The 20,474-nt window shown below is 42.4% G+C and overlaps 1 protein-coding gene across 2 annotated transcripts; it reads right to left on the bottom strand.

The window, feature by feature from the left end:
• Positions 1 to 548: 548 nt before the first annotated feature.
• Positions 549 to 20,352, bottom strand: LOC105392705 (CCR4-NOT transcription complex subunit 1). 2 transcript variants are annotated; one of them, XM_038122215.2, is made up of 16 exons: positions 19,974 to 20,352; positions 16,983 to 17,204; positions 12,915 to 13,095; positions 9,354 to 11,838; positions 7,700 to 9,122; positions 6,859 to 7,422; positions 6,519 to 6,767; positions 6,126 to 6,431; positions 5,631 to 6,008; positions 5,232 to 5,378; positions 4,732 to 4,866; positions 3,804 to 4,232; positions 3,302 to 3,486; positions 2,704 to 2,967; positions 2,265 to 2,404; positions 549 to 1,836 (listed from the first exon to the last, which is right to left on the bottom strand). In XM_038122215.2, exons 1-15 carry the CDS (start codon positions 20,073 to 20,075, stop codon positions 2,326 to 2,328), a joined length of 7,149 nt encoding a protein of 2,382 aa, XP_037978143.1. In that variant the 5' UTR covers positions 20,076 to 20,352; the 3' UTR covers positions 549 to 1,836; positions 2,265 to 2,325. The 2 variants fall into 2 exon arrangements, with proteins under 2 accessions (XP_037978143.1, XP_037978144.1); XM_038122216.2 differs by having other exon boundaries at positions 6,859 to 7,419; positions 19,974 to 20,351.
• Between the last annotated feature and the right edge of the window lie 122 nt (positions 20,353 to 20,474).

Here is a 20,474-nt window from a genome sequence, read left to right as displayed (position 1 = left end):
GCAGGATTAGGACAACAGGCCTAATTTGAAAGGCGCCTCCAAGTGTTATTTATTTTCTCTATGGGCGCCTCTCCGACTTATCAACTGAACTTTATAAATACCCGTAGGTAACTAGGTAGGAAATACACGTAGGTACTGGCTGATCCCTTTCTTTCATCAGCATGGTGACTAACCAAAACCCCTAGAGACCAACAGAGGGCCAAGTGTAGGTTTCTCTCATCCGACCGAGCACTGAAAACCGGATATTTATTGTAGTTTAAGAAGATAGTTTTCATATGCATATGTACCTGTATATCCCATTCCACGGCAAAGACATCTGATACAAACAAAAACTACCCTTATTCGAATGTAATAAGGGTTCTGTCAGATGTCTTTTCCGTGGAATGGGATATAGGTGCACTGGTAGAACACTAGTTCCATTGTTTTGATAATTGTGTATCTCATATAAACAAAAAAAAATGGTGAGGGTAATGAAAAACGAACCAAACATATTTTTAAGTAATGAGGACAAATGAAACGAAACAAACAAAAAGGATAAAACAAAAAAATAAATGAAAAATTATTTATTTAAACACAAATTTAGAAAAGGGGAGTACATGTATGTATTAATCATCCTTATAGGTAATCATCTTTATATCTAATCATCGTTAAAGTACACTCAAAAATTACATCTAATCAACTATACACTGTAACATTAAATGTGTAATTCCAAGACTTAACTAATTACACTATTGTAACCATTTATCATAATATAATCATAACTTTAAAACTACATTTATTATTTATTACCATCGTGTAATCGACCAACTCTCAGGATGTTGCACCCAAGGGCAGACAGAACTCTTACAACTACTAACATGTCAGCACTAATCGCATAATACTGCAAATGAATAAACAAAAGACATCGTTACTTATTATATCTTTACACAAAGCTCCACAAGAACGTGTTACACAGTGCATGCCGGAATGCATACTATTAAAGTACAATTAATATTTTGTCAATATACAGATATAAATGTAATTACTACGTATACACAAATTAATGTTTATGTACTTAGCCAATCACATAGTCCTATAATATTACACTTGAAGGTAAGGCGGTAGATTTTGCAACGGATCTAAAATAAAATTATTTGCAATTGTATCATAATTTAAAATTAATTAATGCACCTATAGGGCTTTGGTCATTTTTAATAGTTCATCGCCATAATTGGAAGTTATTTATCCAGGAATTTACTAAAATTACAATGGATAAAAAAAACGTAGTTACTTCTTGTTTTAAACGGAATTTGTATTGTTTTCTTAAATTCCGCTCTTATCAGTGTTTTAGCTTACAGATATAATTTCCGTTTGTAAACTGACAAGAAGCCAGAGAGGTCAGTTTACAAACGCGAAAAAATAAGCTGTGGCTATGTCACATCCCGCCAAAATGTACGGCCTTACCTTAGATCGAATAAAAGTATATTTAAATGGAGTTTATTATATAAATATGATGTAATAATAGTACATTATAGTCCACTTTATAACCTACTTTATTGTGGCTCTTATATTAAATTCATTGTCACCACACTTGCAAGTTTTAGACGGTAAACAGTCCGCACTCACTTATAATACACAACGCGAGCGATCGTTTGAAAAATAAAACTGTAAATAATGTGCACATGAAAGTGTTCAGTGATAGAGTAATGGGGAGAACCGGCGACGTAGTGAGCATCACGCTTACCAAGGGCACCTACTTCTTAAACAGCTTGTTCCACTGTAAAGTCGTGCCCTTGGGTTGTGCTGATGATGTAGAAGGCTGTGATGGGTCAGTCTGCTGGTTGGGTGGGGGGAAGCCTGAAATAAAATGCCCGATCTTAGCACAGGTTCATCAGAACAAGCCTGAAGCGAAAGTTTCTGAGTATGCTTGTAAATTGTGGCCTCAAGTAAAATTGGGAACGATCCATGACGACCGTTTTTATTGAGAGCGTTATAGAGATGTATGAATTCTACATTGCTGCCAAAGAAATAGTGCCAATAATAAATATAGCAATGCAGAACATGAGACAATGTAACTATCAGTCAAGATTAAAAAAGGTGTGTTGTATTAAATTTTGTTGATATAATTAGAGTACCAATGAATGTTGAACATGAGTGTTATATACCGTATAGAATGGTAACCGTATGGACAAAAACTTATGATCAAATACAATTCACATAATCATCATAAGAGAGCGCTTTACATTAGGCATCACATAAATCAGTATATAAGGTGCGATATTTACCCTTGTCGGCATAGCCTTTAAAAAGGTTTCTATGCCGGTTGGACTCCCAGTTGGCGCGACGCTACTCAACCATCTCCCGCTCTCCCCCTCCCGCACCGCTCTTGTCGACGATGCAGGAACGCGCCACGGATGCGAATAGCCTGCGGAAAACAGAAGGTGTTACAATACTGAGGGTGGACAGAAACTTGAGGGGAACTCCAGGGTAAAAGAGTAGGTAAAGGTAGATGTGGCGGTAGTTAGTGAAGGCCCTCTGCTTGTTTGGGTTGTCTATGAAATGAATTGAGTGAAACCATGACACTATTGACATAATCAGTCGGTTGTACAATCATTATTATTATCATCATGGAACTTTACTCATGTTTATTGCAGACAGTCCATTCCATCCATATCAAACATGATCATTACCTAAAAACGCAAAAATAGCAATCAAATCACATACTTCTCGATCTCAGGCGCGCAATGCACGAAGTCGTGCGACCAGAACTTGTAAATCGGGTTCTTGATCAGCTCGATGAACGTGATGAGAAGGCCCCACGGGTGCGGGCGGTTCACAATCAGCCGCTCCAGAAGCATCCTCGTGATCTGCTCCTGTACAGCCTCGGAGTTGGCCTCAGCGAATAGGTACAGGAGGCAACAGCTGAAGTAGTGCGTGTGGCTGTTCGGATAGCGGAGCTGGTTGGCGATCGCGTTCAGGAATAGATATCTGCGGGAGAGGTTTGGTTGGTTACGTATGTGGGGCAATAAAGACAGGGTAAAGAAGTAAGATGAGACAGTTTAAACACTGTCTAACTGATCTAACATTTAAAGTATGTTAGCATTATCTGGTAATAAATCAGCATCAGAAACATGATAATACCAGTTATCTATCACAAATGAACCATCACTACACGTAGAAGCTATGTCTCGATTAGAAAGCTTCGAATCTTTTGCAATGGCGTATCTCACGATGCGTCCAAACATACACAGCGGCACGTTACGCTTTTCCGAACTCCCTTAGCGTTCTCAACCCAGCAATGGTCAACCATTGCGAAACCCACCTGCCCTCATAGTCGAAGTCAACAGTAAAGTTCTGGAAGATATCCATGTGGGCGGAATGCGCGATGGTGCTCATGTTGGGCGTCTGCCCCTTGGAGCGGATGTGGGCGATGGCCTGCGTGCCCACGTACAGCACCACCGCGTTCATGAGCTGCGAGTTGTAGCGGCGGCCCGGGTCGTTCAGCACCTGGGTTATTGAGATACAGTTGTAGTTAAGTACCTAAGTGTTATATTAAAAGTTCAGTTCCCTGGAAGGCTGGCTGGAAGGATTTGACTTTGGCAAAAGTAGTGAAAACTAGAACTGAATGGTTAATGAATACAATACATTTTGATTGTTCCCTCAAAGTTGTAGTCATCATCATCATCAGCCTTCTATCGCCCACTGTTGGGTATAGGCCTCTTTTTTGTACGCCAATTCTTCCGGTCCTGTGCCGCACAGGTCCACTGCAAAGTTATAGGTGTCGCTTCATTTAACCTATTGATATACCTAATCAATCAACATACCTGCATGTTGCTCCTCAGTTCAGAGAGGAAAGTAACGGGCGCGCGAGCCTTCAGATACGCGTCAAGATCCTTCTTGAACTGCGGCGACGGGATCAGCGTGGCATAGTTAATAACAGCACGAGGCGGCAGCGTGATCTCAGCCAGCAAGTCCACCTTCAGGTTCGGAGTGAACGGGTCAGGCAGCCGCATATTCCTCGGGAACGCAGACAGAATGAGGTTCCTCATTTGGATGCAGTTCGGCGGAATCTCATCGCAGAACCCGTAGTGGTAGTCACAGAGGAACTCGGGGAAGTCATGGAGGAGTACTAGGAGCACTTTGAGGGTGCCCTTGTACAGGACCATGACCGGGCCGGCCAGCTCTGTGTTGCGCAGGAACGGGTCCAGGAACTTGAACAGGTCAATCAGGAGCGTCGAGTACATGCCCCAGCCCTGCGAATGTATCAGTTACGGTTAATGTTTGCATTGGGTGCTTACGCCCGTCGTAATTATGATAGGCCCATTTGATGACTAGATAACATTATTGGAATTTACTTTTGATGTCTTCATGACATGAACATACTTTGGCTTATTATTTAACGCTTCAAGCGTTTCAGAAGAAAAACAGTTTTTCAAGTCCCAAAAGTTAATGACTGCTTCGATTTTTCATTTCAAAGTAATCCACATTTCGTACTTGTCGAAACGGGCCTATTACTATGCTACAGGTGGACGTAAGTTATGTATGTTTCTAGCACGTATGATGGACTTGTCTATATCAGAGTCCAATTGACAAGTAATATCTATTCTATTATATTCTGAGACGGGTCGAAGTTCCTGTACGTGGCCTCTCGTATCTCCCTTTGCATATCCCCTTAATTTCAGCTCAGCTAGCCTAGCTCCCGAGTAAACTGGAGCAGTAAGCCTGGATGGGTTAACTAATAATGACACTAACCTTCTGCTGTGGCGTGACGGCGAGCACGCGGTTGATGAAGGCGCGGTGCGCGACCAGCTCGAGCCACGCGTAGCAGAAGCCCGGCGCGATGTTCGGACGGATGATGCGCAGCGTGTGACAGAATGCAGTTAGAACCTGGCGGAGGAGATTGGGATGAAAATCAGTTGGATTAGTTGGACTAATACTAAAGATAGACACAAAGATTTTTAGGCTTGATCCATTGATACGTATGTACACATCATTATGATTTGTGGCTAATAAAATTTACTATGTGTGCAAGATGACCTTCTAGTTACTATAGATTTCGGTCACGCAATATAATATTATTTGGCCATGGTAATTTTGTTGTAAACGATCCCTGATATCAGTCAGAATCTCGTTGTCGGCTATCTCAGGAACTCAGGTATGTGGAAATAAAGTATTACACCACATAGCTTTTTATGTATGGCTGCCCATGGTAACTGAAGTTCTGTAAACGGATCTTTCGGTATTCCACACACCTGGAAATTCATAGATTCTAAGACAGGCTCGGCCATGTTCATGTCGAGGAAGAGAATGAGCAGCACTCGGTGGTAGGGCAGCTGCTGGAAGTTGGTGCTATGCTCCTCGTGATCCTGAAGGAGACACCCCGCGACGATGCCCAGTATCTGCAATGTTATACACTATTTAGTAACTTGCTTAGCTACTATTACTACAATAGTAATAATGTTGAACAATGTGGCTTCACGAATGAACGTTATGGTAACCATCTTACTTCAAAAAGCATGTAAATAGTGATCAAGTTGGTTATTATAAAATGTTGGGATTGATTGAATTTAACAGAAAGGGACCAGATAATATTTTAATTCAGTTATTCAGTAATTAAGCTGTAAATACAAGATGTTTACAGTCCAACATACCTTATTCAACAGATTGAGTTTAGGCGTCGGGTTGCCGCCGTCGCCAGTGTTCTTGATCAAGAGCGATACCAACTTGATGAACGAATCGCACATGCCATAGTACTTCTCCCTTTTAGGGGGCGCGGGCGGCGCGTTCAATCTCTCCTCACTCAACTGCTGGTAAACGTTCTCAATGCACATCTGTGTCGCGATGCGGAAGAAACGGGTGATCATGTCGTCGGATTTCAATATCCCATTCATGTTCATGCGGTGAACATAGAGGTTGAAATTCTGTGCAATCTCGATCTCGGTGAGCGGGCTGAGCAGGACGCTGCGCCACTCGCGGAGCAAGTTCTCGGTCTTCTCTTGCAGGCCGGGAGGGTCGTCGTAGTCGCGGGCCTGGGTTAAACAAAATGTTACTTATATTTATAGCAATAACAGTCAAATTTCAATGTCCTGTTGCTCTATTATGAAACCTAGCAGTAACTATACACTAAGTAGCTTTTAGAAACATACCCGAACTTGCAAGATGCCGGAATGGATGTGAGCGGTGGGGCCCAGAGGCGAGCGTTCCCCAAGGTACGCGCTTGGGTCCTGGTTCATTCGCAGCATCTCAATGAGCGCGGCCAACCCCTCTGGCGGCGGCTGTCTCGAGTGCGACGTGATGCGGATCAACATGTCGGTCGTGTGGTAGAAGTCAGACTCGTTGGCGTAAATGTTGTTCCTGTCGTCGACCAAGTATAGCTGGACTAGTTGCATGGCGAAAGCGACCGCCATGTAGTTGTTGCCATTGTCCATCATGTGCGCGAGCGCGATGTCGTACTGTAAGTTAGGTGGTTCGGTTAAATACTGTTATTACTTACATCCATCTGAGAGAAATTTATAATGTGAGAGTCGTCATCATCATACCTGTCTCAAATTGCAAAGATGGTTCCTGATAAGGCAGTCGACTGCCTCCAAATTGTATCTCAGTTCTTCCCTGCATTCCGTGAGGCAGCAGGTGATCTGTTTGACCGTCCAGACCTGTCCGTAGACGCGGGCGTCCTCTAACAGCTTGAGGACGCGAATGTGGATGTCTCTGTATCTGGTCATCATCTCGAGATGCTCGCTGCTGGCGCCTGGTTGCACTACGTGCCCGTCCAACAGACCTTCTACAGCCTGGAAATGAATCACACAATTAGTTTACTAGGAATTTTGTGATACAATATGATAGTATTAGTAGGAACGGCGATATTGTTGGATATATTACCTTCTGCAGCAGTGTGCATCCGGACACGATGTCGTGGTTGCGCCTGGCCATGACGAGGCACTCGAGCAGCGAGTGCATGTTGGCGGCCTGCACAGCCAGCGCGGCCGACCCGATGGTGTTAGCCAAGAACAGCTCGGCGGCCGTGATGAGGCCCGTCATCTCGTCGTTGCCGTACATCTGCGCGGCGTTCATCACCTGGCTGAAGGTGAGTTGCGGCATGGGTTCCTGCACGGCGGGTTTGGGGATGAACATGCCGGCGTCGCGCACGGGCACGAAGCCGGGGATGTTGCATGCGAACTCCTCGTACACTGTGATCTGGCTGTCGGACGGGCCGCCGGCGCGCAGGCGCACTCGCTCGGGGATGCGCTCCGTCTGGTACGTCAGCATCTGGTCGTAGTAGCGCCGGCCCTCCTGGCGCGCCAGCTTGCGCATCTCGTACTCGTTCATGAGCCGCTTGTCCAGCTCCGGCAGAGCCTTCTCCACGGCCGTCTTCTGGATGAACGCGCAGGCCAGCTCCATGTTCTCCGTGGCCAGCACGGCCGCCGCCGACTCCACGATCTCCTTCTGGCGGGAATCACAGGTTAAATATGTGTAACGGTCGAGCCAACATACAGTCAAACTATAAAGTCCTGAGATGAAAGAGTGCGATTTTGCTAAGACTTTTATAATCATCAGTTATTTACTGACTTTTACATACATTTTAAAAATAAAATACCGATTGATTATGGATTTTTAACGGATTTGTCCTTTAATAAATATAACAGATCGATTAAATACGATCTTAAACAATTAGTTAGACTGTACCTACATAATTATGAATGTAATGAACTGAGATAATTACCTGCTGGGGCGTGGCGGGCAGCAGCGCCGACAGGAAGGCCGTCTTGAGGTTGGTGCTGATGGTGGTGATGATCTGCTCGCGGCACGTGATCATGGCCATGCCGGCGGTGAGGTTGCGCATCATGTGGTGCGCGCACGTGCGCATGCGCACCTCGTCCGGGTCCAGCGCGAAGTCCTTGCGGATGATCTGCTCGCACGTCGTGAGCGCGTACTTGATGGAGCGGTCCACCACCGGGTGGATCCACTCCTGGATGGAGCGCTCGATCGCCTGCTTCACGAACTGCTTGAGGTGCGGGTAGTTTTGGAACAGGATGATGTGCGGGTTGAAGCAGATCTTCTGTCCGAAGGCGGAGGTGGAGGAGACGTTGACGTCGAGGTAGTTGAAGCGCGGCTCGGGCAGGCCCACGACGCCGCACAGCGCGGGGTCGGGCGGGGGCAGGCCGGGGGTGGGCGGCGCGGGCGGGGGCAGCTCCTCCATCATGAGCTGCTGCGGCGGGGCCGGCGGCGCGCCCTGCATGCCGCCCGCCGCCGCCGCCTCCGCCGCCGCCGCCGCAGCCGCTGCAGCCGCCGCCGCCGCCGCCGCCTTATGCTTCGGCTGTGACAGTTGGAACTCTATCTGCCTCAGCCGTTCCGGGTCTTTCAAGTAAATCGCTGGCTTCAAGTCAGTGATATCCAAGTTGAGGTTCTTGCAAAGCACTTCGATCTCGAACTTAAGATTAAGTTTGAGGTCGGGCTCCTGATGTAGCTCGGCCAATACATTCATCAGTGCCATTGTCCACGGGTTGGGTGGCTTGAAGACAATGCTTTTAGCACAGGATTCCAGGACCTTCGCAACGAAAGGAACTACATACAGGAGCTCTTGTTGCCCCTTATGATAGGCTTCGAGAACCAGTGCTTTGAGATCGATATCGATGTGCAGAATGGGCTCGCTGCGCGCCAGCGTCAGCATGCCGAGCCAGTGGCCCAGGTTCTTGAGCAGGGATCGGTCCGAGAAGTTGGCGATGCCCTTGTCGGATCGCAGTAACACTTTGATGTTGCGGTACGTTTCTTTCGTAACCATTTTGTTGATCTCCCTGATTTTCAGCACATCGAGGAAGTTGGAATACAAGGCATGGAAATTGAGCTCTATGGAGGCCCTCTTCATGACCAAGTACTGTGACAGCCAGGGGAAGTATTCTTCGGTGATGATTTCCTTGAGTTCCTCGCACTTCGTCTGCAGGTTGAGTTGGCTGAGGTTGTTGAAGATGAAGGCGGTCTTGTCCTGGATGGCCTCTGGGGGCGCGGTGATCTTGTCCTCCCCGGTGGCGGTGAGCAGGGTGTCGATGTTGGTGGCGTTGGCGATGGAGGGTCGCGAGCCGAGCCCGCCGCCGCCGCTCGACACCTTCGACATCACGGAGATGGATGATGGCGCGCACACCGCAGCCCTGTAATGGTAATCCTGGTTAGAATACGTCATTCTTTCACTCAAAAAACATTATATGAATGGAGCTTATAAAAGATTACAGTATAGAAGCTTATGTACCAAAATAATAAATTAGCTACCGATATTGACTGAATACCAAATATAAATCTTCCATGACGAAAAGAAATTCGCGTGAAAACCCTATTTAATAAATAAATAAACAAATGCAAATGATTTTACAGGAAAGTCTTACCTGTAAGGAGCGGAGACGGTCGCCACCGCAGACTGATTGAGGATGGCAGCGAGACTTGTTGGCAGAACAGCCCCTTGAGGCTTCGTTGGAGGCTCCTGACTTTGCAATCCATATTCAATGTACTCAATCAGGTGGGGAGGGAATTCATTGAAATGCGGTATAGCCCTGACGTGCTCGCAATATTTGTGGTAGTCTTTGAGGCGGGATTTAAAACGATCCAGTGCGGCTATACCGAAATAGTACATCTTAGATCCTTCGGGTTTCCTTAGAGCTTCAAGTACGAATCTCAAAGCGAGGCCTAGCGACACGTAGCTCGGCACTAGTCCTTTCTCTATGATACCTCCAAAGAGTTGCGCAGTAATATGCAATTCCTTATCAGGATACTGAGGGAAGAACTTGTATTCCTCGAAGAGATTACGAAGCATACAAGTATAGACCTCGCGTTCCCTCTTGTTGGGCGAGTCCTGGAACTTCTTGAGCATGTCGAGCACCTCGTCGATGGACAGCGTGGGGTGCGGCGGGTGGTTGTAGATCCTCTGGAAGTAGCCGTTTGCCTCGTCCTCGATCTCCTTGGAGACGTTGTGCATCATCTCGGGGAAGTTGATGGGGTCCTGCAGGCGCGGCTTGTCCAGCGGCTGCGCGGGCGGCATGCGAGTGAGGGCGCCGATGTTGGGCACGTTCTGCTGAAGCGGGATCATGGCGAAGGGGCTGTTGGGCCCGGCGCCCATGAGGCGCGACGGCGAGCCCGGCGTCGTCACCAGCGGGCCCAGCGTGCCCGGCATGGCGAAGGCCGTCTGCGCGGGCGCACCCAGGTTCATATTCGCCACGTTCGGCGTCAAGCTCGATATAGGGTCCACTGTGTGAGGCGTGAACAGCGGGTTGAACGGTGTCTCGAGCACGCGGTGCGGGCGCGGCATGCCGGCGATGGTCTGGCGAGTCTTGGTCAGGATGAGGGTCTGGCAGTTGGCCATGACGGAGTAGATGGCGTCCTGCAGCTCGGGCTGCACGTTCTGCGCGCACAGCTGCAGGCACGCCATCATCGTGGTGATGGTCTCGGGAGGGAGTTGCGCCGCTTTCGGCAGTTGCTCTTCAGGAATCTTTCCTATGACAGGAGGACATCTTCTTTGTAGGAATTTCACCATCGCAGACACGAACGTCTCTCCGTGGTCTCGTATCTTGTCTGTCAACCACTTGTCCAGCTTCAGATACTCTCTTCTGGAGGCGAGGCACGCCAGATCGATGACGAACGGGAAAGACTGCACGTTCAGCAATAGCGACAGGGCCTTGAGATCTTGTGCTACATCCAATATTCTAGACAATTTAGATTGGTCACTCTCACCACGAATATACCAGTCTGCCATAGCGTGCATGATGATCGGCTTGATGTTAGGGTTCTGCGTGTGCCAGGCGTGATGCAGGATGATGCCAGAGTTTGGATGGTTTCCTAGGAATATAGGTATAAGTGTAGTGAGCAGTTCTTGTCTGAAGACAGTCATTGGGGGACTGATTTGCAGCAGGGCCAGTAGTAGGACGTCAGGGCAGTGCTGCAACGGGAACTTGAATAGCTCATGCACTTGCATGTAGTAGCCTCTCTCTGCTGCATACAGGAGGAGCTCAACAAGATACAAACACCTCCAAGTCGCTATTTCCTTGTTGTCTGTTTCAGGTGGTGACTTCAGTATGTCAATTGACACGGGGTGGAATGGATGATCAGCGAAACTGAAAATCTCAGGATATTTCAGTATCAAACTAATCAAACTCATCTGTCCTTCTAGATTTGTCCACCGTCGACATAGATATTCAACGGGGAATATGTTGGCTGGGTAACCAGCACTTTGGAGTCCAAGTCTGAGGATGGTAAAGAGCAGACTTAGTCCTTGTCTGTCCGGTATGATACATTCGGGGTGATCCAGTTGAAGGATGACTTCTTTCCAATTCAGGTTAGAGGCCAACTCCTTCAGTGTCTGTACAAACACTTCAGCATTCCAAGTTTCACCGCCATGACCATGAATACTTCCATCCTTCTTCTGATCATGACTCATCCAGAAATTACCGGGTGTTTGCAGCTGGGTCGTGTCCGGCATGAGGGCGTGGTACCGGACCATCATGGAGATGATCCTGGCTACATCGATAGCAGTTGGCTCTCTGGCTCCAAAGTTCAACATGCTATTCTTGCACTCCTCCACCGATGAGGTGAAGGCGTATCCGATGTCGCGGATGATGTCGGCCAACGAGTTGTCCATCATTGCGGTGGTCATGTCGTCAGCTGTGGTCATCTCCTCCAGGGGCGACTGGGTGTCGTCGGGGTACAGTAGGGGGGCGAGTATGATGGGCACGACTTCGCGGGGGAAATCTGCCCTCAACCGCTTGAGGAATAAGTCCTTGGTCACGGGTGCGAGTCGAAAGTTCTCGAGCGCGAGGCTGCTCAACAAGATCTGCAATACTTCAGGACTGCATTCTTGGAGGCCGGCGCGATCCGATTGATCTGTATCAATAAACAATGATGTTACAAATTTAGTAAAGAAAACATACCTAATACTAATTTAAATTTTACTATTAAGTTTTCACTGCAGCACCAGTTTCTAGTATTAACCATATAAGAAGAGTGCCTTTTTTCGGTGATTGTGCGCTTGGTGATGTAAGCAGTATTCTTTTACGATTCATAGGTTACATTACAGATGTGTAGCAAAGCTGAATTTGGCCCCTCAATTACTTTAGGGGTCATAAACGTTTATCGAGTGCGTTTTTTTAGTTTAAATTATTTTAAATTTATGCTAAAATAATATGAGTAGTATCCCTAAAAACTGACGACCGAATGGCGTAGTGGTTAGTGACCCTGACTACTGAGCCGATGGTCCCGGGTTCGATTCCCGGCTGGGGCAGATATTTGTTTAAATACAGATATTTGTTCTCAGGTCTTGGATGTGCCCGTAAAATGGCAATAGGCCCGCCCCCTATAACATTGGGACTAACATAACACTCTGGCGAAAAGTGGGTGCAGCAATGCACCTCTGCCTACCCCGCAAGGGAGTACATTAGTACAAGGCGTGAGTGCGTGTTTTTTTTTTTTTTTTATCCCTAAAACATACTTCATTTATAAAATTCTTTCACCAAGCGCACAGTTTTTCCGACAATCCACTCTACTAATACAGGCGAGCAAGTAAAACACTTATAATTATATATCTTTAATAGACATAAAATTGTACTAAATGTTTGCATGATGAAGGAAAACACTCAATGACAACATAATATCATTATCACTACAATTATGACTTCCCATTAATAACATAATCCACTGTTTCCACCACCTCTGTACTGTAAAAGCGTGGTCTGCAGTCCTGAGAAACACCTATATACACTCACGAGCAATGGAAAAGATCCATTTAAATACAGACACCAATTGGCCCCAATTTTATCTGAACAAAATATTTACGTGTATAAGCGCCTAGCGCTAGCCTTTTCCGCTTAGGAGTAATATGGTGCTATAATCACTGGAACTTTATCATTGCATGTGAGTGCAGAATATGATTTTAAACAAAACAATGAGTTATAAATCTTTACCGGCATCGAGATAGCACTGCACGAGGTCTAGAAATCGCCGCTTCAAATGTTGCTTCGTGAGGTTTGCGAACTCCGGCTTCGAAGAGGTCCTCAATACCAACGAGAAGGCAACATCTTCAGCTGTTGTCAACTTCAGTAGTCTCGACAGTCGGTTCAATAGGGTGTTGGAAGGTTTCAATATCTGAAATGCGTCACGGCCTTTTAGTCATGCTTTGTGAATTTGAGATTGAATTTAATCTGTGTATTCGTTTCGCTCTAGCTGTACTGGCGACACTGTGTTCTCTACACAACACGTAATATAAACTGAATAATCGGATCAGAATTCGCATGTGGTATTACTACTAAATATTATGTACCTATGTATACAGAATAAAAAAAAACGCAATAAAATCTAGACTCTATAGTAACACTCTAGAAGTCTAGACTCTTAGTTGTTTGATAGAAGAGAACAATTTGATTGATGAATGATCGCACTAGGCAGCCAGAATATGTGCGGAACCTGTTAATAAGCAACCAGCGTCGACCGGCCAAGAATATTTTCTGGACACGAGATCCGTCTGGCTGCTACGACGAGTGCGCGGAGACTGAGGCACAGGCTGCCAAATTATTTTTCTCGCCTCGCTCCTGCTGTGCTTACGTGAAAACAGGAGAGTTCTATGGCTGCCTATACGAATTCATGGTTGCCTAGTGCTAAGCGTCCCATACGACGTCATACTGGCTGCCGCAAGCAAGGAAGTATATGTGCTGAGAGTCGCGGGCGGTCTTATTTATCAAATACTTATGCACCAAAAGAAATCAGACGACAAGTCTAAAATTATGCTGGGTGATAAGACTTGAGAAGAAAATACATTTGCTTACAAGCAAAATATAGCAGCAACAACTACACGAACTAATATCAATATTGATGCAAGTATTCTGGAAATATGAAGTATATGAGCAAAATATTTCATATAAAGGAATTCCAATATACCAGTATGCCAAAGTTTACAATATTAAATACCTTAGCTTGAGCCACGCACGCTATACATATAGCGACGCGCCCTGTTTCGATCTATGATGCAGAAAATGGGTTTGTTTTTTTTACTTCATGAACAATATTTTATTTTTTAAGTAAATGGATCGAAACCATGTACCTGGGTGAAATCGCCAAAATTTGTACATTTTTTGTCCATTTCTCTTGGATGCACTAAAACCTACTAAATGAGAAAAATATAACAACTTCACATAGAAAATTTTGGTAAATCATATTAGTAGAATAAGTAACGTATTAAATTATTTGTATTTTATCATATTTTGTACAGTGGTTATTGAAATTTACATAAATTTAAATCTTAATAAAAATATCATATTTCTTTGTTATGCTCTTTGTAACAGTATTTTTTTGTATAAAATATTATTAAATCAATTTTTTTTTACTGGCATCACCACAAGCAACAGTTTTCTTAGAAGTGGCGTTAGTGTCGCGTCTCCGCCATTTTGTTTGTAGTCGTTATCGAAGTTATAGTGAACTCGGAAGAAAAAAGACTTTTCAGTGTTCCCCTTTGTAACAACCGACAAATTAAGTTAAAGGAAAGTATTTACAAAGTAATTCCTGCACGTAAAATCATAATTTCAGTCTGTTTACTATGCAGTTAGTCAAATTTTCGGAAAACTAAATCCATGTGTGTTAAAATATTTTTAGCTTATGATCGTAAGAATTTTTGTTCCATTTTGTTACAATTTTCTTTGTAACGTTACAAAATGGAAAGCTAAGGGCACATTCAGACTGACAAGAATGTGATGACATTTTTTAAACTAATAAATTACAAAAACATATTAGTTGTACAGAAGTTTAATTTTAATTATCCTAACTAGTGATACCTAATACCAAAATAATTAATAATTCAGTTAATAAAAAAAAACCTCATAGATATATATATATATTTTAAATATTTTTGTTCAAAAATTACGAAAGTAGTTCGTGTTTTAATTATTGAATAGATACCGGTCAAAATCATAACCCTCCTTTTCGCTTCGCCGTAGTGCTGATTAAATAAAAATAGTTTTATTTATTCATAGTAGTGTGATCGAGTCCGTATAGTTCCTTTTTGTAACATTTTTGTAACGTTTCCCTTTTGTTACGTACAAATTTTGGCGATTTCACCCACCTACTACCTAAGTAATTTCATGATCGTAACAGTTTGAAATAATAGATTGTCTCACCAAGTCTGGTGAATGAAGATAAACACAGATAAAATAAAGTTTATCTGTGGAATGAATATCGTGTAAAATTATGAGACAGACAACATCATTATCACACAGATAACTTTATATTAATAATTTATTGTGAAACATGCACTTATTTCAGTCAAATGTTTCTTTGATACGTTTTAATGGTGACTGTCCATTACTAGGTAAACACAGAGCACGAAGTGTGGGCACTGAATAATAAATGCAATGGTATATTCGTACTATCGATTATTGCCAGTTGCAGTTACTCATTCGGTTCAAAGTAGTCTATGTTACTGAATACTGATGCTTAATTTTATACTTTATAGGTGAACTAGAAACAAACTGAACGAAAAGGACACCAATACTCATATTTTTTGCCAAATCGTAGATAGGTAGTATTAAAATTTATTTTTTGTATCTCCGTTCAGATCTATGCAATAACGTCACGATTGATCACGATTGATAGCGTTATGAAATGTTATAAAAGGAAAAGGAACCCTTATAGGATCATTTTGTTGTCCGTCTGTCTGTCTGTGTGTCACCACCCTTTTCTCAGAAACGTGTAAAGATATCAAGCTGATATTTCACATAGATATACAAACTTACGGCCCCAACACAACGTAGTAAAAAAATATATTGAAAAAAAATGGTTTCGTATCGTTAAATAGGTATTTAGTCCAGTCAATAAATGACTCAAAATGAGGTGTAGAGTGCGTGAGCAGGTAACTAAGCGATTCCTTCAGAAACTTGTTCAGGGGGCTTAGGTTGTTAACATACCAAAAGTCCTGACTCCTAGGTGATGAGCGGGGGGGAGGAGGGGGGGATAAAGGTACGAATTTTTGGTTTTTAGCTTATATCTCGAAAACAGTGCATCGGAGAGAAATATTATAAATTAATAAAATGTAGCTCTTAAAATTATCTAAAACTTTTATATCATACGTTTTTTTCTAATTCCTAACCGTTCGAGCTATTACCCTCATTGGACTAATTTCAAAAATATTATAGGTATGCTCAAATATATTTTTTATTAAGTGATTGGTTTACAAACTATTAAGCTGCGTAGTGCAAATTTTTGTTAGACTCAAGTGCCCCCTCCTCTTCTACTATATTTCTCTCTACTTTATTTTTACAAACATTTATTTTTTATTCAAATATGAATCAGCGTACTCCTAACTCTCCTGATGTAGTAGTATATCCATGAAGTACATATAAGATAATGATGCTGCAAGATGTAACCACAAAAGCTCATAAAATTTGCGCCTTACAGTAAAAATTGTTTTTGTAACCAAAATCTGACAAAGAGGTCTGGCCAGACGGTGAAGCCGGAAAATGGCCGAAACTTGAAAGTAGGATGTCGCCATTTCCTTTACTTGTAACTTTATAGCCAAAGCAACAAAGAATATCTACGTAGGTACAAAGATGGTGCAGATTAAAACACCCATAGTGCGTTGAGAGCTCAAGCAAACAACAAGGAATAGATAGACATCTGTATCCTATAGAAATATAACAGAAGAAAGATGTGATCGGAATTATGAATATAGACCTGATATTATGATGAATGTGATGACGCGATAGTCGGTGAAGGAAATAACAACGTTTAAGATTGAGAATATGGCTGCCACAAGATAAAACAAGTCACAGGTTATCACTTGATAAATATGTATGTATTGCTAATAGGATCTTTGCAAACTATTTACGAACTCCCATACACATGTTGCATACATCAACTTTTGGCAAACACAACTACCCATACTTACTCCTTACCCATTACACTTACTGACTACTTACCCATACTTACTATAACATTTTCGTGAAATCTTACTCTATGGCTATGTTTAGTATGAAAATTTTACAAACCTTCTGTAGGGAGCGGGCTGGTTGGTCAACGGCTCGGCAGACTACAGTGGACCGAGCTGGATGGTTCAACAATGATGCCAAGTACTGTGCCAAGAGAGAGGAGTGGACAGTGATGCCACTGGTACTCCCGAAGCGGTCAGTGTCCCAGGATGTCTTTGCTGCCTCAGTAAACAGACACCTCAGTAGCTGGTTCTCGGCTTCCAATCCATGTAGGCTGACGAGCTAGCAATAAGAAATTAAATTAAAAAATAGGTCAGAGTAGCAGACGCGGCGGTGCTTAGGTTGCGCAAGCAGGTACTGAAATTGTTTGCCAAGTTTTTGAGAGGCTTTAGTAAACAATTTAAAAAGTTTTCTTTGAGTTTCAGACTTGGATATTGTTGCCAGAGGTCATTGGCCTTTAATGTCGTAATTTAACAAGTTCATTATGTTTTTTCTTGACGAGGTTGTTTCTAAGTGATCACAATGTAAAGAACAGTCTTTTATGTGAGCTGGAACTTTGAATTAGCTATGGTCGAAATAATTAATCATGCAATATAATTTGATGGTTGAAACATATTTGTGTATATCACGTACTTTTGTTGTAATGAATTTTTAGAGTGTAAAATAAATGAAATAAATAAATTGTAGGTACATAAAAATATTATAGTGTATGTCAAGTACAGTAACTTCCTAAGTGCATAACCAGGTTAGAGCATAACCAGGGAGTAGTGGTTAACTTTTGACACATCTGTCATGAATTTTATATGGAGATGATGTTTAATTTATAAATCAATCCCTGTTGGTTAGATAACCGACAATGGAGAAATTGGCACTAAGAATTATAATATTATACTAGCTTTTTCTGCAAGCTTCTATCTGCCCTAAAAGGTTTTACTGTTTAAACTCTGGGATAAAAAGTACTTACAAACCTTCCTCTTAAATAACTATCTATTATAATAAATCGCATCCAAATCCATTGTCTAGTTTTTAAGATATAAGCATACATACCTACAAACAGATGAAGTGACTTTGCTCATAACTATGAAGTGATAGGTAGTTATTGTTTATGGGCCCTCCTCACCCAAGTACTGGTTAACTAAAGAAGGCCAAGGATGTGATTGAAATTTAGCTTGTGGTAGTTTCTAAGCATTTTAAAAATATACCTTTTATGATACTTTTTAATGAGTTCAGAAGATTAATATTAGGATACTTTTAATGTAATTATTTTAAAACAACATTCTTATTACCTACTACATTTCATAACAGCATAATAAAATAAAAAAACTCGCATTGCCTCTTATTATTTCTTACAAGTTATTACAACTCGCCATGGGACAGTTATATTTTTAGGAATATAAGTAGGTACTTAATCAATACTGCACCAATCAAGTAATGTCAGCATCAGCATGGTGCCAATTGTGATGGTTCAATCTATCTACTTACTCCTCAACATCCATATTTTATTGCTAGTCATTTATAATATTCAATGAACATTAATATAATGATTGACATTGATTGCGCCATTGCTAGCATTCATCAAATCTTCTAGACTTGTGATTACACTGTTGGGCATTGGGTCACTTTATTAAATAATATAACGTGGCCTCCTACCCAGTAGGATTGCATACCATAGGAATGCTAATCATTGTTAGCATCTCAATCCCAAGAACTCAGATTATTGTTCATAAGAACACTGCCACAGTAAATCTTCTCCATATGGGCCACGGTTAACACACCCGATAGGAAGCAGCTTGGCAGGTAGGCCAGACTGTTGCAAATGGAGTTTTATTCTCTCCATAGGCCTCTGTGTCATTAGTAGCAATTCATCATCACAACCCATTACGTCCCCACTGCTGGGGCACGGGTCTCCTTCCAATGAAGGAAGGGTTTAGGCCTAGTCCACCACGCTGGCCAAGTGCGGGTTGGTGGACCCCAACACAAGCAAGCTTGTGCTGAGAGAGTTGTCGGGTAAGTGGGCAACCCGACTGCTACCGAAGCAGCAACCGGGACCCACGGCTTAACGTGCCGTCCGAAGCACGGAGTCAGCAATTATGAGACTGTAAATATTTTACATGTATTTGATTTAATGTAACTACCCTCAATGTGATGTATTTTATTAATAAGCAATTGTAACACTGAGTAAATCTTAATGTTTTCCTTCAGAGTATGTGATAATGAAAAGGTAATAACAAAGTGAAGATAAAATATATTGCATGTACTTATTTAGATAGTATAAAGTATGTTGATTAACAAGATATGAGTTGTTTTGAATTCAATACACTCTCTGCAGTGAGAATCAGGAGAATAATGGTTAAGCTAACTTTGATTTCTGCAATTGATAAAATAATAAGCTGTTTATCTTAACTATGCCAATGCATAGAAATCAAACAATTTGGTGACTGTCCCATTTTGGGTTTTTGTATAATAGTGTTACTTCATTCCCATATTTTAATATCCAATTATAGTAGGGCAGAACACAGAATAAATTTGGGGAAAAAGTAACAATACTATTTAATATATAAAGACAAGATTTATGTAGAATAGAATAGATATGCTATTACATACATCCCACAAAACCAATGTTAATATGGTTTGACTGTATATGCACATATTTATGTGTAATGGCTTAGATAAGACGCAAGCTGGATATAAATAGTACACAATACCAATAACAAATAGTACAATACACTTACATAGCTACGTGGTAGGTGTTATACCTAGAAGGTGTTATGAGACCAAATAAAGTAGGTAGGTATTACCTCAGCCAGATTTTCTGTATTATCAATGTTTTTGATGTACGAATTCCAGCTTGTAACGCTTGCAACTCCACTTCGTCAAGTTTCGTAAGGTAAGATAATTGTAATTAGAAATGAAATATTGATAATATTTACACATCAAAACTCGCATTTAGATAATACAGTGCGATTACCAAAGAGCACATGCACATGATGCCATTTCATCGTCTACAATATGGCGACAGTTGAAAACAAAGACTTGCAATATTTCACTCACCTGAGTTAATTCTTGGCTTGTCTGCTTGAAGTTTTTCTTCGTTAGATTTGTAACGAGAAACTTTATTTGAGATAAGCTAAAAGTTAAAGGGTCCAGGTTCATAGTTCCATTTAAAGCGTAGCCGAAAGCTTCAAACACGTTTGAAGCTTTCTCGATTTTTGACGGATTGCTACGGCGAACGTATGTTCATACAAAGTTTTTTTACGAAATGAAAACAAGCCTAAGGCCAACATCACCAATATTATTTATCACTTCATTAAAACAATCACGGGACTGAATCGACGAAATTCAGGTTCATGAAATTGATATCATAAATCGCAAATTGATGACGAAAACCAAGAACGACTATGGCAGCCAACCACAAACAAGATAGACCACAAGACCACAGAGATAGACTAACTAACTAGTGATGTGAATTATACGCATATAATCGAGAAACATTCGAACTCGCACAGCCCACTGGCGTCGGACGCGGCCAACACTTCGGCTATAAAAAGGATG

Source organism: Plutella xylostella, chromosome Z (genome assembly GCF_932276165.1).
Source record: "Plutella xylostella chromosome Z, ilPluXylo3.1, whole genome shotgun sequence".
NCBI classification, from domain to species: domain Eukaryota; kingdom Metazoa; phylum Arthropoda; class Insecta; order Lepidoptera; family Plutellidae; genus Plutella; species Plutella xylostella.
This window is presented reverse-complemented; position numbering and strand designations above follow the sequence as displayed.

Bases quoted from the DNA above. Each gene is read 5' to 3' on its own strand.
- LOC105392705 (XM_038122215.2), bottom strand. From the start codon at position 20,075: ATGAACCTGGACCCTTTAACTTTTAGCTTATCTCAAATAAAGTTTCTC. The intron at 4,233-4,731 runs GTTAGTGTCATT...ATACATTCGCAG, and splicing joins CCGTCACGCCACAGCAGAAG to GGCTGGGGCATGTACTCGAC. The intron at 2,405-2,703 runs GTATGTGATTTG...TGTTTTCCGCAG, and splicing joins TGCGCGCCTGAGATCGAGAA to GCTATTCGCATCCGTGGCGC.